This window comes from Nannospalax galili, unplaced genomic scaffold (assembly GCF_000622305.1).
Source record: "Nannospalax galili isolate Female #2095 unplaced genomic scaffold, S.galili_v1.0 scaffold1436, whole genome shotgun sequence".
Lineage (NCBI taxonomy): Eukaryota > Metazoa > Chordata > Mammalia > Rodentia > Spalacidae > Nannospalax > Nannospalax galili.
In genome coordinates this window covers 450248-467554 of record NW_008338997.1, presented here as the reverse complement: position 1 = coordinate 467554, position 17307 = coordinate 450248, and the positions used below count along the sequence as shown (strand labels likewise).

General features: G+C 50.1%; 1 protein-coding gene across 13 annotated transcripts; it reads right to left on the bottom strand.

The window, feature by feature from the left end:
• Positions 1 to 1762: 1762 nt before the first annotated feature.
• On the bottom strand, positions 1763 to 17253 carry Plppr2 (phospholipid phosphatase related 2). Of its 13 annotated transcripts, none has more exons than XM_008833577.2 (10): positions 15790 to 17253; positions 14642 to 14754; positions 13621 to 13700; positions 11761 to 11949; positions 11490 to 11625; positions 8490 to 8761; positions 7399 to 7575; positions 3524 to 3646; positions 3206 to 3260; positions 1763 to 3084 (listed from the first exon to the last, which is right to left on the bottom strand). In XM_008833577.2, the coding sequence occupies exons 2-10, from the start codon at positions 14682 to 14684 to the stop codon at positions 2741 to 2743; spliced, it is 1419 nt and encodes a 472-aa protein (XP_008831799.1). In that variant the 5' UTR covers positions 14685 to 14754; positions 15790 to 17253; the 3' UTR covers positions 1763 to 2740. The 13 variants fall into 13 exon arrangements, with proteins under 13 accessions (XP_008831799.1, XP_008831798.1, XP_008831801.1 ...); XM_008833576.3 differs by having other exon boundaries at positions 14642 to 14797; positions 15849 to 17253; XM_008833579.3 differs by having other exon boundaries at positions 14508 to 14754; positions 15849 to 17253.
• Between the last annotated feature and the right edge of the window lie 54 nt (positions 17254 to 17307).

Below are 17307 nucleotides of genomic sequence, written 5' to 3'. Positions count from 1 at the left end.
TTATTTTGATATATCACAGTGAAAGATTTATCGTCCTCTTTTTTTTTTTTTTTTTTTTTTTTTTTTTAAAAAAAAAAAAAAAAAAAAAAAAAAAAAAAACTTTTTTTTTTTAAATGTGTGTGTTTTGCCTGCCTATGTGTGTGTACCTGTTAGGTATGCAGTGTCTGCAGAGCTCAAAAGAGGGCGACGGAGTCACCATGTTGATGTGTTGATGTTGGGACTCAAACTCAGATCCTCTGCAAGAGCAGTAAGTTCTCTTAACCATTGATCCCTGTCTCCCACCCCAAAGCTTAGCTCTTATTAATTAACTACCTAATTAGATACAGGGTCTCACTATGTGCTGCCCGGGCTGCCCTAGTACTCACTATGTAGACCAGGTTGGCCTGAAACTCACAGAGATCCACCTGCCTCTGCCTCCTGTGTGTTGGGATTAAAGGTGTGCACTACCATGCCTGACTCTAGCACACCTTTAAATATTTATTATTGAGAGAGAGAGAGAGAGAGAGAGAGAGAGAGAGAGAGAGAGGAGAACCACAGATCATGTTTCCCACAAGTCATGTGACATGCATAGGGGTCAGAGAACAACTGCTGGTCATTCACTCTGTGCTCTCTCATTCCACTGAATTCCAGAATAGAACTCAGTTTGTCAGGCTTCAGGCAAGTGTTTTTACCTGATGAGCCATCTTGCCAGCTCTGACCCCACAATTCTTATATCATCTTCCCTAGTTTGAGCTTTACTGATCTAACATACCAGGGATCCAAAACCCTAGCCAGGTATGGGGGGCACTTCTGTAATCCCACCATGAGTCAGGAGGGTCATGACTGGGCTACATAGTGATATCTTTTCTCCAAAATCAAAAAAATCCCAAGCTCTTACATAATTCCTTGAACCTAGAGTTTGAAACTCAAAAAGTTTCAGATTTGGGCCTTAAAAAATTATTTATTTATGGGGCTGGAGAGATGACTCAGTGGTTAAGAGCACTGACTGCTCTTGCAGAGAACCCAGGTTCGATTCCCAGCACCCACAACTGGAGTTAAGCGTAACTCCAGTTCCAGAGGAATGCAAAGCTCTTTTCTGACCTCCGCAGCATTGCACAACATGAGTGCACTCACATACATGCAGGAAATACACTCATACACATAAAATAAAAATAAATATATATTTTTTAATTATTTAATTTTTATGTATATAGTGTTTTGCCTATGTGTGTGCACCTGAGTTGTGCAATGCCCACAGAGACCATCAGAGGGCATTGGATCCTGTGAAACTGGAGTTACAGACTGTTGCTAGCTGCCATGTGGGTTCTGAGGTCCAAACCCAGGTCCTCTGCAGGAGCTGCCAGTCAGCTGAGTCATTTCTCCAGCCCTAGATTTGGAGTCTCTTTGGGGCGGGGCGGGGGGGAGACCAGGGTCTCAGGTAGCCCAGTGTGACCTCCAACTTGCTAAGTAACCAAAGATGACTTTGAACTCCTGATCTTTCTGCCTCCACCTCCCCAGTGTTTTGATTACAGGCATGAGCCACTACATCAGGTTTACAGGGTGCTGGGGATGGAACCCAGGGCTTTGTGCATGCCAGGCAAGCACTCTACCCACTGAGCCACATCCCCAGCCTTGAACCAGAATTGACAGATGTCACTAGCCCCCTGACCACTTCACCTCTCTCCACATTTGTCCTCAGATACACTGTGACAGTCCACCCACACCCATTCTCACAGCCATCTAGATCCCCCAGCACCCGGAGGAGGCAGGCAGGGAGCCAAACTTCTGTTACAAACAGGTCTTTATTAAAGAAGAGGGGAGAGGGGAAGGGAGGGGACAGTGTCTCATCTGCCCACAGCCTTTGGCTGCTCAGGGTGGGGAAGCCCCCTTCTACTCTACCCATGCTCCCAAAGATGGCACATCTGTGTGAGGCTGAGGCATAGGAGGACAGTGTGATCAGGGGCAAAAAGTCTTTCCCACAGCCCTAATAAATAACAGAAGGTTTTGGGGTACCCTGGGCACAGCCAAGGGGAAACACAGCACCCAGAACACCAAAACCTGTGAAGCCCTGTTTAAATAGGGAGTTCAGAGGGATGCATGAGATGGTGTATATGGGGGTAGGGGGGCTGAGAGAGAAAGGGTGCCCCAAGACTTTGGGATGGGGGAGCCTGCCCCCGCCCCTCCAGCTGGACTCCATGATTCTTGAGAGAGAGAGCCTGGATCAACTTCCTTGGCTTTGACATGTATAGTAGCACGGGCGGTCCCCCATTGACTGGAATCATTCCCACCCACTCTTGGAAATTCTGAAAGCCAGGGGCTCCTATTGGCAGGCAGTTCAGATCCTGAACACTGGCTGGAGTCCTCTTGCCTGCAGGACTCTTAAGTGAGAGGGCGGTTCCCATTGGCTGAAGTAAACTCCTTTTGGGTTAGAATTCTAAGATCTAGGAGCGCTCATGGGCTAGGCAATGATCTATTGGGCCAAGCTTCAACCCTTGAAAAGGCTACCCTAGGAAGAGGGGGCACACCTGGTTATTTTGGCACACTGGCATGTCCACTAGCACAGCCAAGAGGTTCCCCCAAATGTCCTTCCAGTCATCCTCTGATGTCTGGGTCTGGCTGGTTTGGAGGACAGGTGCCTGCCTGTAGCACTCATGTGGCACCCACGCAGACACACACACACACACACACACACACACACACACACACACACAGCAGGGGAGGAAATGAGGACTTTGGGCGGATTCTGGGTGGGTGGTGGGTCTCACAGCAAGTGGTCCCGGCTGGCAAACAGGTAAGGGCTGAAACTGTCCCGATGGAAAGGGGAGGGATAGAGTCCACTGAGGGTGTACAGGTCCCGCAGCAGGGGCGTGGGCAGCAGCAGCTTCCGGCCACGCCCACCTCCCCCACCTGGCCCCCCCGGTCCAGGGGAGGAAGGTGAGGGACCTTGGCTGGGAGTCGGTGTGGGCAGAGGCAAGGGTAAGGGGAGGGGTGTCGGCTCAGACCTCAGTCGGGGGCGGGGCACACGAGGCGAGGAACACATCGCTGGGGCTCTGGAGGACACGCAGCTGGGAATCAGGTGGCCACGGCGGGCACAGTTCTGCGGCTCTGCAGATGGACAGTGAGATCAACAGATTAGAATTCACGGGAAGGTGCCACGAAAGTCCAGGTACAACTTCTGTCCATCTGGAAATGCCTCTGATTATCCCTCCACTTCCCCGACACTTACTGGATGGGGTGAGCCGTGCCGGTGTCGAATGCGGCCTGCAGGTCTCGGGGGGTTCCTGAGACAAGGAGGAAGAGGGGAAGGGCTAGAGGATCCCATGACCCCACAATCCACAGGCAAAAAGGGGTTCATTAGACAGACACCTCCACAGAAAACAAACCAGCCAAGTCTGAATTAATGCCGTAACTAACTGTTCCCCTCCCAGAGACAGGAGACCTGTTCGCCTCCTGATGGCCCACAACCTTGCCTGACTTCCTACATCCTTGGGCCTCCTTCAGCCACCACCCTCGCCAGCCTGGAGCAGCCTCCCAGCCCCCTTACCTGGGCCACACTTAACTTTTCGAGAGGGCTGTCCATGGTGGGGGCCTGGCTCAGGTCCTCCCAGGGGGAGAGCCTTTGACCAGAGGGGGGCCGGCTCTGGAAATTGTGCACGACACAGGTGACCTGGGCCAGGGAGAGAGAGGGGTCTGAGGCCAGTAACACAAGAAGTTATGAAAATATTCTCCCATTTTTCAGATAAGGAAATTGAAGCTCTGGTTTTCAGACACCTATAACCTTTCTTTAAAATTTATACTTTGAAAGCCCAGAGTAGTGGCCCACACCTTTATCCCAGCACTGGGAGGGCAGAGGTAGGCCGATCTCTGTGAGATCAAAAGCAAGCCTGGTCCTTATAGCCAGTTCCAGGCCAGCAGAGGCTACAGGGAGACCCAGTGTCAAAAAGACAATTAAATAAATAAATAAATGATAAATAAATAAATAAATAAATGTTCAAATCCTTTGGAACCTATGGGAGACATGTCTTGAGACCACCACAGAGATATCCCTTCTTCCACTCAGAGGAGCTTGGAGAAGATTTTGAATAGAGCAGATAAATAGACATACAGGGAGGAGAGAGATCTTTTCAACTTTTGAAACTTGCCTGTGGTATCATACAATCTCAAGTGCCTGTGGAATGCTGTATCTGAATGGGAAGTCTGAATATGCTGCTGTGAACAGTCCTCAACTGCGTTTCAGATGATTAGGAATTCATTATTTTTACAAGAGAGAGGTGATTGTGCACCTATAAAGTATTTAAACATCGACCTTTGCTAGCAAAAATAAAAATAAAAATAAATAAATAAATAAAAGCTGGGCGTGGTGGCTCATGCTTTTAATCCCAGCACTAGGGAGGCAGAGGCAGGTGGATCTTTGTGAGTTCCAGGCCAGCTGGGGCTAGATGGAGACCCTGTCCCAAAAATATCAAAAATAAATAAATAAATAAATTAATTAATTAATTAGTTAACATTTTGGGCTGGCTGTAGTAGTGCATGCCTTTAATCCCAGCACTCATGAGGCAGAGGCAGGTGGATCTCTGTGAGCTCAAGGCCAGCCTGGTCTACATACCGAGTTCCCTAGGCCAGCTAGGGCTACAAGGAGAATCTGTCTCAAAAAACAAACAAGATACTTATTATTGAGATGGAGTCTTACAATATAACTCTGGCTGGCCTGGAACTCAGTATGTAGACCAGGCTGGTCACCTGCCTCTACCTCCCTAGTGGTGGAACTAAGGTATGGGATAACATGCCCAACTAAATTTTTTTTTTTTTTGGTCTTTTTGAGACAGAGTCTCCTTGTAGACCTAGCTACTCTTGAACGCTCTGTGTGGACCAGGCTGGCCTCAATCTCACAGAGATCTGCCTGCCTCTGCCTTCTGAATACTGGGGTTAAAGGTATGTGCCATGATGCCCAGCTTCTAGCTGATTTTTTTAATGTTTAATAAGGTATTATTTTGGGCTGGAGAGATGGCTCAGCAGTTAAGAACATTGGTTATTCTTGCAGAAGACCCGGGTTGGAATCCCAGCACCCACATGGCAGCTAACAACTGTCCATGACTCCAGTTCCAGGGGATCCAACAGCCTCTTCTGTCCTCCGCGGGCACTGCACGACATGGGTGCACTCACCTGCATGCAGGCAATACATGCATACACATAAAATAAAAAATAATAAAATATATATATTTTTAAAGTTATTATTTTATAGAGCTGGAGAGATGGCTCAATGGTTTAAGAGCACTCACTGCTCTTCCACAGGACCTGGGTTCAGTTCACAGCACACATATGGTGGCTAACAACCATATGTAACTTCAGTTTTGGGAATCCGATGCCCTCCTCTGGCCTCTGTGAGGATTGCATACATATGGTGCACTTACATACCTACAGGCAAAACACTCATACACATAAAACAAAAATAAATAAATAAAATTTATTGTTTTTAGGGCTGGAGAGCTGGTTTAGGGGTAAAGAGCACTGGCTGCTCTCACAGAGGACCTGGGGTTTGGCTCCCAGCACCCACACCAGGCAACTCACAGCTCCCTATAGCCCTAGCTCCAGGGGATATGATGCCCTTTTCTGGCCTTGCACTACACACATATACACATACCCCACACACACATAATTTAAAAATTTTAAATTATTTTTATGACAATTATTTATTCACTTTGTGTGGGGGTGGGGACACAGGTGCCCCAGCACATTTGTGGGGGTCAGGGAAACTTACGAGCTAGTTTGCTCTTTCTACCCTGTGGATTTCCAGACTGAACTCAGGCTCAAGCTGCAGAAGGCTTTACCTGCTAAGCTTTCTCACGAGCTCCCCAAAAATCTTTTAATAGGGGCCAAGGCTATAGCTCACTCCATAGAATGCTTCCCTAGCATGTATAAAGCCCTGGATTCCATCCCCAACAACAAATAAACCAGGCATAGGTGGGGTATATTTGTCACCCCAGCACTTGGATGGAAGGAGGATCAGGAGGAGTTCAAGGTTACCATCCCATAGCCAGTTTAAGGCCAGCCTGAAACATGAGACCCTATCTCAAAAAAAAAAAAAATAGTTTTCACAAAAACCTTTCTGTCTTTCTTTCTCTTTTAATTTTAGGGTCTCACTATGTAGTCCCAGCTGGTCTGGAACTCTATGTAAAAACAAGGCTGGCCTCAATTTCACAGAGATCATCCTGCCTCTGCTTCTCAAGTGCTGGGATTAAAGGCATGCACCACCAGGCCTGATCAAAATGTTCTTTGCAAAAATATGTATGTGGGTTTTTTGTTTTGTTTTGGTCTTTTTGAGACAGGATCTCCCTGCAGCCCCAGCTGGCCTGGAGCTCGCTATGTAGACCAGGCTAGTCTCAAACTCATAGAGATCAGTCTGCCTCTGCCTCCTGAGTGCTGGGATTAAAGGCATGTACCACCACACCCAGCTATATGTGTGGGTTCTTTTGGTTTTTTGTTTTGTCTTTTTTGAGACAGGGTCTCCTTATAGCCCCAGCTGTCCTGGAACTCACTATGTAGACTAGGCTGGGCTCGAACTCACAAAGATCCACCTGCCTCTGCCTCCCAAGTGCTGGGATTAAAGGTGTATGCCACCACACCCCGTTATATGTGTGTTTTGGGTTTTTTTTTTTAATGTGTTTGTGTATATTGCCTGCATGTAGGTAAGTGCACCCATCTCCGGCAATGCCCATGGAGGTCAGAAGAGGCTGTCAGATTCCCTGGGACTGGAGTTATGGACAGTTGTTAGCTGCCATGTGGGTGCTGGGATTCAAACCCGGGTCTTCTGCAAGAACAACCAATGTTCTTAACTGCTGAGCCATCTTTCCAGCCCCTATATGTGTTTTTAAAATGTATGCATGTTTGTGTATATGCAGGTCTGTGTGTGCGTGTATGTGTGTGCATATGCCCATGGAGACAGAGGTTGGCGTGTGTATGTGTGTGTGTATAAGTCAGAGATCACCCTCAGGCATCATTCCTCAGGCAGTCCACCGTATGTTTTGAGACAAGGTCTTCTACTGGCCTGGAACTCCCAATTAGGCTACGTAGGCTGGCCAGTAAACCCCAAGATCCCTGTTTCTGCCTCCCCTGTGCTGGGATTATAAGCACATCAGACTCCATCTGTCCATCTGCCTTTTACATGGGTGCTGGGGATAGAACCCAGGTCCTTATGCCTGTAATATAAACACTTTACCAAGTGAGCTATCTCTCCAGCCCCTGAAATAGTCTTAATCACGATTTCTGAGTGTTGTGGCATCCCTTTCAATTTTGCACTCCATGGCAGTGCCTTAGCCAGACTTTGTCAGCCCATTTCACAGATGAGTCTAAGCAGGCTAGGTCACATTAGAGACACCTCTAGCCCCAACCCACGCAGAGATGCATGGGAGCAGGACTCACCAGAAAACTGGCAATGGCTGCCCCAGTCAGGAAGCCAGCCAGCACGTCAGACCAGTGGTTGCGATACTCCGCCACTCGCACAACACCCACCAGGAAAGCAGGACACAGCAGGGCCAGGCAGAGGGAAGGCTTCACGAGGCGGGAGCCCTTCACTCGGAACACCAGGGTCACGTACATCTGTAGGAGTCAGAAACGTGGAGCTAGATCTCTAAAGACACAGGGACTAAGCCTTTCAGGTCCCAAGCATCATCAGAGGCTAAAGGGTGTAGCCAGGATGCAGAGTGGAGATGTGACCAAATACATAATAGCACAGAAAAGAGGGAGCGTCTAGAGTAGGGATGGCAGGGAGGGGCTCCGGGAGTGCCATGGGTACTGTCTGTATGGTGTGTGGGCCAGAAGAGGTGAGGATGTATGGTCCATGCTATCTTCACATGGAGTCCTTGGATGGGAAAAAGATGCTTGCTGTGTTCCAGCAGGACCACAGAGCCAAGGAGTGGAGTCCATGCCAGAGGGGCAAAACTAAGAGCTCCAGACATGGCATTGGAACCACAGGGGACCACTGAGAGGGGTTAGGAGGCATCGATCATTCCAGAGGCCAGAAAGAATAAAAAGAATCAAGGCACTAAAGATGTGAAACACCAGGACCAGCTAAATAAAATAGATCTTTAAAGAATCCTATGGCCAGGGAGACCCTGCCTCATTTTTCCCAAAAAAAAAAAAAAAAAAAAAAAAAAAAAAAAAAAAGCCACGGTAGGGTACACAGTGTGTACCTCCAGTGATGAGGCTTCTCACTGGGAAGGGGCGTGGACAGAGGGGCGGAGTCAGAGTCTCCAATGAGTAAGCTCCTCCCTGGGCATTGTATGACAGGGAAAGGGGCGTGGTAAACACCACAGGGAGGAGTTAGGGCCTTCATAGAATAGATTCTGCCCTAGGGGTGGGAATCACACATTCAGGCAAGGTCTGATGAAGGTGGGGGTCAATCCGAGGCTCCAGCTCCAATAGGTGTGGCCTCCTGCCATAACTCCCCCTCCTCCAGGTCAAATTCCCCACTTCCTGGCCTCTTGCATCTCAAATCTCTCTCTGAGGCTCACCGCAGTGTAGGTGACAGCGTAGGCGCAGAGGGCTGCATCCTTGCACGGGAAGGCACGGCGGGCTGCGGCCACCAGGCTGGGGCTACCCGCACAGGCGCTCTGGTCCGTGACAAAGCGATCAGGCCCTGGCCGGTCAGGAGAGGGTGGTGGGCAGCCCAGGGCAGTGTAGTTGGGGCGACATACTGACAGGAAATGTGGTGTGGGGTTGCCAGTCACCACCTGTCCAGCATTGGCAAAGATGGTGGTGGTGAAGAGGCCAAACGAGTACACCCCTGGCAGTGGGGGAGAAAAGAGGTCATGCCCCTTCCCTGGCCCTCCTCCAGCCCCTGATGGTTCCATAGAGCCCCTTGTCTCCTTGTTTATTTTTATTTACTTTCGTGTGTATGAGTATTTGTCTGCGTGTATGTAAGTGCACCACATGCATGCAATACCCAAGGAGGCCAGAAGAGGGTGTTGGATCCCTTGGAACTGGAGTTACAGACAGCTGTTAGTCACTATATGGGTGCTGGGAATTGAACCTGGGTCCTCTGCAGGAGCAGCCAGTGCTCTTAGCTGCTGAGCCATCTCTCCAGCCCTGCTTTTAAATATTTTTACAACATTTATTTTGTTTGTTTAGGTCTGTATTTGTGTGCTACTGTAAAGTTGTGGGCGTCAGAGGACCACCTGCATGGTTCAATTCTCTTCTTCCACTATATGGGTTCTGGGGATCGAATTTTGGTCATTGGGCTTAGTGGCAAGCTCCTTTGCCTACTGAGCCATCTCACTGGCCTTAATTGTCTTGATACTTCTATGATAACTATTAAAGCCAACTTAGGATCCTATGATAACTAAGCCAAAGTCTGCCCTTCTTTGCTACCACCATGGACCCCCTGTTCCCATCCCCTGGTCCCCTCACTATAGTATATCTAGACTCTGTCTCTCAGGGATATACTGTATCAGGGAGAGGTCCTCCCTTGACTCTGTCACAGCTGCCCTGGGACCCCTCAACACTACACCATCAGGAGTGACCCTAGGAAGACCCTATTGAAATTTCTGGGGTACCCCACTCCTCTTCCTCCTAATCTTCCCTCTCTTCTTCCTCTGCCTCCTGAGTGCTAAGATTAAAGGCATGCACCACCACACATAACATCTTTTTTTTTTTTTTTTTCTTCGTCTTTTTGAGACAGGGTCTCCTTGCAGCCCCAGCTGTCCTGGAACTCACTATGTAGACCAGGCTGGCCTCGAACTCACAAAGATCCACCTGCTTCTGCCTCCCAAGTGCTGGAATTAAAGCCATGCACCACCACGCCTGGCCAACATCTTATCTTCTTATAAATTGCATTTATTTATTTGTATATTCATATGTATGTGTTCATAGGACAACTTTTGGGAATTGGTTCTCTCCTTCTACTATGTTTTTCTGGGAAATGAACTCAGATCATCAGGCAGCAAGCCCCTTTCCCACTGAGCCATCTCACCAGCACAACCTGCTTTTTCCCCCCCTTTGCACCAAGGTCTCATTATTCAGCTCTGTCTGGCCTTGGACACAGCCAAGGTTAGCCTGGAGCTTTCAAGCTGGCTAGACTTTTTTTTTTTTTTTAATGACACATGCTTTTCATTTGAGCATTCAGAAGGCAGAAGCTAGAGGATTCCAAATTCCAACCGATCTGAGCTTCCTGGCCTGTTTCTGGCCAATCAATAAAAAAACCCAAAATCCATTGGCAAATGATGACACACACCCTTAATCCCAGCACTCAGGAGGCAGAGACAGGCAGATCTCTGTGAGTTCAAGGCCAGCCTGGTCTACATAGTGAGTTCCAGGTCAGCTGGGGCTACAGGGAGACCCTGCCAAAACAAAACAAGACAAATGATTTATCATTTTTATTTATGTGTATGTGTGTGTGTGTGCCTGTATGAGTGTATGTGCACCACATGCATGCAGGTGCCTTCTGAGGCCAGAGGACATCAGATATCCTAGAACTGGACTTACAGGTGGTTTGGAGCTGCCTGATGTGGGTGCTGGAAACTGAGTCCCCTATAAAAGCATCAAACTCTCTTAACTGAGCCATTGCTCCAACTTTTGAGTTGCTGATTTTACAGCAATGTGACACCACATATAGCTTGCCCCCCCCCCTTTTTTTTTTTGAGATAGTGTCTCACTTTGTAGCCCTCGATAACCTCAAACTTGAGATCCTCCTACCATAGCCTCCAAAGTGCCGGGATTACAGATGAGCACCACTACACCAGCCCTTACCCCTTAAATTCTTTTTTTAAATTAATTAATTAATTTATTTATTGTCTTTTTGAGACAGGGTCTCCCTATAGTCCCAGCTGACCTGAACTCACTATGTAGACCAGGCTGGCCTTGAACTCACAAGGATCCGCCTGACTCTGCCTCCCGAGTACTGGATTAAAGGTGTGCGCCACCACGCCCTACAATTTTTTTTTATTATTTATTTAATAATCACATAATTAGAAGCATTTACCCCTTGAATTCTTTGTGTGTGTGTGTGTATGTGTGTGTGTGTGTGTGTGTGTGTGTGTGTTCATACGTCAGTGTGCATGGGTGTGCAGGTCCCTGTATACACACGTGCAGCTGCCTATTGGAGGTCAGAGGATAATTTCAGGTGTCATCCTCAGATACCTTCCACCTTGTTTGAGACAGCTCCTCAATGGTCTGGAACTTTGCCAAGTAGGCTGGACTAGCTGGCCTAGAATCTTCTGGGGATCCACCTAGCTTCACCTCCGATCTCACTATCTCAGATTACAGATGTAGTCCCATGCCTGGTTTCTTTTTTCTTTTCTCTTCTTTTCTTTCCTTTCCTTTTTTCTTCCCTTCCCTTCCTTGTTCCCTTCTCCCTCCCTCCCTCCCTCCCTCCTTCTCTCCCTCCTTTCTCCATCGTCCCTCCCTTCCTTCCTCCCTCCCTTCCTTATTAAGGCTGACTTGGCCTATAGTCCTCTATCTTTGAACCCACCCCTGTCCCCCAGACCACAGGACTAACCCCAGGTGGTATCTCTCACCTAAGAAGCGCACCAGCCTCCGCAGTGGGGGACTGAAGCGGCAGCAGGCCCCAGACACAATGGTACTCTCCCCAGTGACCGGACTGGCAGAAGGTGGTGCAGGGAAAAAGGCACGTGCCAGCTCCCCCAGCAGGATCTGTGGACAACACCAAGAAGGGGGTCTTCTGGGCCTTCCAAGCCACCAACCTCCACCAGCCCCCAATCTGGCCTTCCTGCTTTCTGGGAGATTCTACACCCCAGAGTCCAACAAGGATGACCCACACAGTCTCACCGTGAGGGTGGGCCCAGCAGTGACCAGGGCATAGATGAGGGAAGGAGGTGCTCGGCTGGCAGCCTCAGGTCCCGGGTACGGCTTGGCATAAGTGTTGTCATAGCAAAAGAAACCCTGGGTGTGCACAGGGAAGGTGTCGGTGAACTCCAGGCGGTAGGCGAGCAGGACCACGATGCCCAGCAGCACAGACTGCACCCAGCCGGGAGCCAAGAGAGGCAGAAAGAAGAGGATGTCAGAGGACATGGGGCCACAGGACAGAGAGGGAGAGATGAAGAGAGATGGAGGGAGAAATGCAAGATGGAGAGAGACCGAGAGGGAAGGAGGAGGAAGAAGAATGCCTACATGTCTTTAAATTATTTATGTGTACGAGTGTATTGCCTGCATGCATGTATGTAAGTGCCACCTGTGTTGTACAGTGCCCACAGAGGCCAGAAGAGGGTGTTGGATCCCCTGAAACTGGAGTTACAGATGGTTGTTAGCCACAGTGTGGGTGCTGGGAACTGAACTTGGGTCTTCTGCAAGAGCAACCAATGCTCTTAACCACTGAGCCATCTCTCAAGTCCATATTTATTTACTTTTGAGACAAGATCTCATGTAGCCCAGGCTGGCCTCCAACCCCTGATGTAACAGAGGATGCCATTAAACTCCTGATCCTCTTGCATCCACCTCCCTGGTGATGAGAGGACAGGCGTGGGTCACTATGCCTGGTCTATGAAGTGATGGGAATGGTATCTAGGACTTTGTGCAAGCTAGGCAACTGAGCCAAATTCTCAGCCCTGTTTTGGTTTTTTCTGTACCTCAGGCTGGCTTCTAGATCATGAACTTTTGTCTCTTTGGTTGATTGGTTTTGTTTTTTGTTTGTTTGTTTGTTTTTGTTTTTTTGGTCTTTTTGAGACAGGGTCTCCCTGTAGTCCCAGCTGACCTGGAACTCACTATGTAGACCAGGCTGGCCTTGAACTCACAGAGATCCACCTTCCTCTACCTTGAGTGCTGGGATTAAAGACATGTGCCACCACGTCCGACTTGGTTTTTGTTTTTTGAGACAGGGTCTCCCTGTAGCCTCCAGCTGGCCTTGAGCTCACAGAGATCCACCTGCCTTTGCCACCCTAGTGCTGGTATTAAAGGTGTGCTCTACCACATTTGGCTTGTTTGTTTGAGATATGATCTCACTTGGTAGTCCTGGATGGCCTGAAACTCACTGTGTACAATGGGCTTGTCTTGAACTTGCAGTGATCCTCCTGCCTCAGCCACCTGACCACCACGCCTTTTCTTTCTTCCATTCCCTTCCTTCTTTCCTTCCTCCTTCTTCCTTCCTTTTTTTTTTTTTTAAAATTGAGACAGTCTCATGTAGTCCAGGCTGGCCTCAAATTCATTATGCAGCCTTGAACTCCTGATCCTCCTATCTCCACCACCCAAGCCCTAAGATTTCACATGTGCACCACTATGCCCAATAGAATCTCACTCTGTAGCCCAGGCTGGCTTGGAATTCATTACATAACCCAGACTGCCCGTGAATTCCTCAAAATCCTCCTACCTCAGTCTCTCAAGTGTTCATTCAGGCCATGTACCAACCATTTTTATGAATAAGGAAACTGAGGCTTCGGCATGCAGAATCTCAAAGTATGGATGGATGGGACTGGAATCTAGAGGGGGTGCTTCTGAGCCCAAGTTTGTAACCAGTTCTTAAGAGAAAGGGGACAGTAACAGAGATCCAGGGGTGACAGGAGTGAGAAGTCAGCGAGAGATGGTAGGACTGAAACCAGGGAGGTGAAAAATTGGTTTAAGTAGGGACCTGGCAAGGAGGAGGGAGACAGGGACAGATGAAGAGACAAGAGGTTAGAGTGGCTCTGGAGTCCTCACCTCCACAAAGACAAAGCAGGGGATAATAGAGAAGCTGCGCTTCAGGTGAGGTCTTCTTCCCGCCATGGTAAAGGTTAGGCCTGTGAAGATGGGGAGGGAGTGGGAAGTCCAGGGGGGCCTATCTACCCCTGACCCCATTACTAAACAGTTCAATCTCTGCCCCCTAAGCCTTCTGGCCATGCTTCTGCAATCTAGGTCCCACCCTGTCAACAGCTGGCTTTGCCCACTGGACATCCCTGCCTCTTCTAATACCAGGACTCTGACCTCTACCCGAGAGCCAAGGGATACTTTTTTTTTTCAGATACACTTATGTGTGTCTGTGTGTGCCTGCACACATGCCACATCATCTTTGTGCAGGTCAGAAGACAACCTGTGGGAGTTGGTTCTCTCCCTCCGCCATGTGGGTCCTGGGGATCAAACTCAGATCATCAGATTTAGCAACAAGCACCTTTACCTGCTAAGCCATCTCACAGTGGCCCCAGACCCAAGAGATTTTTATACTGGTCTCTATTCTCTATAATTAATAAAAGAAATTCAGAGTGAACTGCATGCCTTTTGGGGAGAACACCAAACAGTTTTTAGAAGAGATACCTCTAGCCTTATGGGGTACCCTTTTCTAGGGTACTCACCTTCATCAGTTTTTAGAGGACGTCATCCTCTTTCCCCAGGTCCCCAGGAGACCCATGCTCCCTGCCTCCTCCCTCCCACTAGGTCCCCCCCCCCGTGGCCTCCATGTAAGCCCCCGCCTCTGTCCCCACAGGCTGTGGTATCTGGTGCAGGCTGATAGCCAGGCCCTCCCTCTTTCCCAGCTGGCTCTCCCTTCTACTCCCCCATTCTCCCAGCCTCCCCCCTCCCTTTCTCCTCTCCCACCAACTCCCACATCTAACCTCAGTCTCCAGGCTCCAGGGCTTCAAGTGGCCAACACAATCAAATCAGCTCCTACCCACCATTACACTGGTCTCACCTGCAAAAATGCCCTAGGGCTTCCTGCAGGCCATCACCAGGACCACTGCCAACTCACAGCCACTCCTGGAGATCAGCAGGGTGAGGATGCTCATCTCCATTGTGCAGATGGGGAAACTGAGGCCCAGGCAGGTGAGGGGAGGCACTGTGGGTCCAGGGCTCCATTGAGGCCTACTCCATGGGGTGACATTGGAAGCGAGGGTCACCACAGGCCCTAAATGACCAGAGAGCCACGCACAGGGTATTCCCACAGGATACAAGCCAGCTACTGTTTCCATCACCACACACATGGACTCCCTGTGACATGGAGTCCGTTTATCCTTGGTGAGAGCCAAGCACACTATGTGGGGTCCCTGTTTCATGCTGAGGTTCACTCATTCACACAAGTCTTCAACACTCCTAAACACACACACACACATACACACACACACACACACACACACACACACACGAGGCTGTGTACATACACCCTGTCGTAGACACCCACTCAGATGCAACATAGCCCCCCAACACAGTCAGAGAGATACACCAGGGGGGCCCTCTTCCTATTCCAGCCCCACAGAAGCCTCCCCTGACACAGTCTTGGCTGTAGACACCAGGCTGCCTGCACAAAGACTCAGCAGAGTCACCACACACAATGGGAGTCACAGACTTGGTCACAGAGTTACACCCCGTTACAAGTGACAGCCACATGCAGGGGACACCCTCTCCTCCACAGTCACAGGAGAGTCACTGTGCCACAATCCACGATGCAACCAGTCAGCCACATGGTCACGAACAGGCATATAAGGAACACATAACAGTCACCACAAAATGACAGCCAGATCCCACAACTAGACACCTAGACAGCCACATACACAGTGAAAAAGTCACACGGTTACCCCAAGGGAGTCACCCGACGGCACTCACACACACACACACACACACACACACACACACACACACACACACACCATCAGAGTGATGCCAATAGCCCCAACAAAGAAAGCCACAAACACAGCTGACACACCCGAACCCGAGCCCAGTCAGACAGCCCCACAACCAGTTACCCACAGCCACCCTCGGCACTGTCTGCGGGGTTCCTGAGGACCCCCAGGCTCCCCGCCCCCAGCCCCATCCAAAGCCTCAGCTCGCGGCCTACCCTCCCCCTCCCCGCGCTGGCCCAGGAGGGACCGGACCGTAGGGACGGATGTCACCAGCCTGGACCTGCGGATGCCGGCCGGCAAGCCCGGACAGGGGGAGGGGCGTCCAAGCTCCTCTCTCACCGGGTCTAGAATGCCGCCGCGCCGTCGCAGCTGACTGAGCCCCCACCCAGTCTAGACTGCCCCGGTGTAGCGGGACAAACAGACGAACGGCTGGCCGAGAAGGAGGACGCGAGATACAAAAGCCAGGACCGCCGGGCCTGCCCCGCCGCGCAGACTCCGAGGAGGAGGCGGGGAGGAGCCACGGAAAAACTAATTTGCATAACCCAGTGGGGCGGGGACTCGCGTTGTCTTCCTAGAGCGAGGGGCGGGGACCACTGACAGCCTTATGTGGGGAGGGTTTACATCGCCTTTATAGCACGTCGGGGCTGGAGGACCCGGTCCTTTATTTGAATAACCCAGTAGGGCGAGGACTCGAGCGCCTGATTTGCATAATCCAGTGGGGCGGAGACTCGCTGGGCCTCGTCAGCTGAGCGAGGAAGAGACTTGCAGCATCTCATTTGCATAACACGGGGCGGGGATTGGGACAAGGATTGGGGGTGTCAGGCGCACTACGTCCGGGTAGCTTGTGGGGTTCATGGCACCTCTTTACCGTATTGGGGCGGGGCCATGAGCACTTCATCTGCATAACCGGTGGGGGTGGATCGACTGCGCCTCAGTTTTTCGGGGCAGTCACTGAGCACCCGATTTGTACAATCAATTTGTGTAGTGGACAGGGACCCACGGCCTAGTTAGTTGGGGCGGGGCCACCAGGCAGTTCATTTGCATGACCAAATCACGGCGGCCGCGAGGGGGGGGCTTGCAGCTCCTCCTTAGGGGTCCGGAAGTGACCACCAAGCACCTTATTTGCTTAACCCATTGAAGCGGGATCATAGAACGCTTAATTTGCATAACCTGGTGGGTCTCCTTACTCTGGCAGGGCTGGGGTTGCTCTTGGGGCGGGGAGCGTTGGCATAGACTGGAATGGAAAAACCTGGAGGTGGAGCTGGGTGTGATCCCAGCACTTGGGAGGTAGAGGCAGGAGGATCTCTGAGTTCTATGCCAGCCTAGTCTACATTTCGAGTTCCAGGCCAGCTACAAGGAAATCCTGTTTCAAAAATAAACTAATGGGGATGGAAAGCAAAGGTTGGGTGGAGCACAATGTGAGGAAGAGACAGGTAAAGTCTCTTAGCCCGATTCTGTGCCTGCTGTCACCTTCTGGGCCCGTTTCCCCATTTTGGGCATCAGCAGAAAACAAGATTCCCAGGACTTTCCCAGAAAGGACAATCCACAATGGGCAGAAGAACCTGGTTACTCATATCTGTTTCTGTTTTCGTTTTAAGATAGTATCTCATGTAGACTAGGCTGGTCTGGATCTCACAGAGATCCTGTAGCCTGAGTGCTGGGAGTAAAGGTGTGCACTGCCTCCTCTGAATGTGTTAGCTTTGAACTCCTGATCTCCCTACCTCCACCTCCCAAATGCTGGGATGACATGCCTCAAACACTAAATCTTGTTTCACTGTCCTAACTAGAGCCACACATG

Coding starts and splice junctions, on each gene's coding strand:
- Plppr2 (XM_017798306.2), bottom strand. CDS start 13,854: ATGTCCAGTGGGCAAAGCCAGCTGTTGACAGGGTGGGACCTAGATTGC. Junction 8,762..11,489: donor GAGGCTGGTGCGCTTCTTAG/GTGAGAGATACC, acceptor CCCCACTGCCAG/GGGTGTACTCGTTTGGCCTC. Junction 3,085..3,205: donor GGCACGGCTCACCCCATCCA/GTAAGTGTCGGG, acceptor GTCCATCTGCAG/AGCCGCAGAACTGTGCCCGC.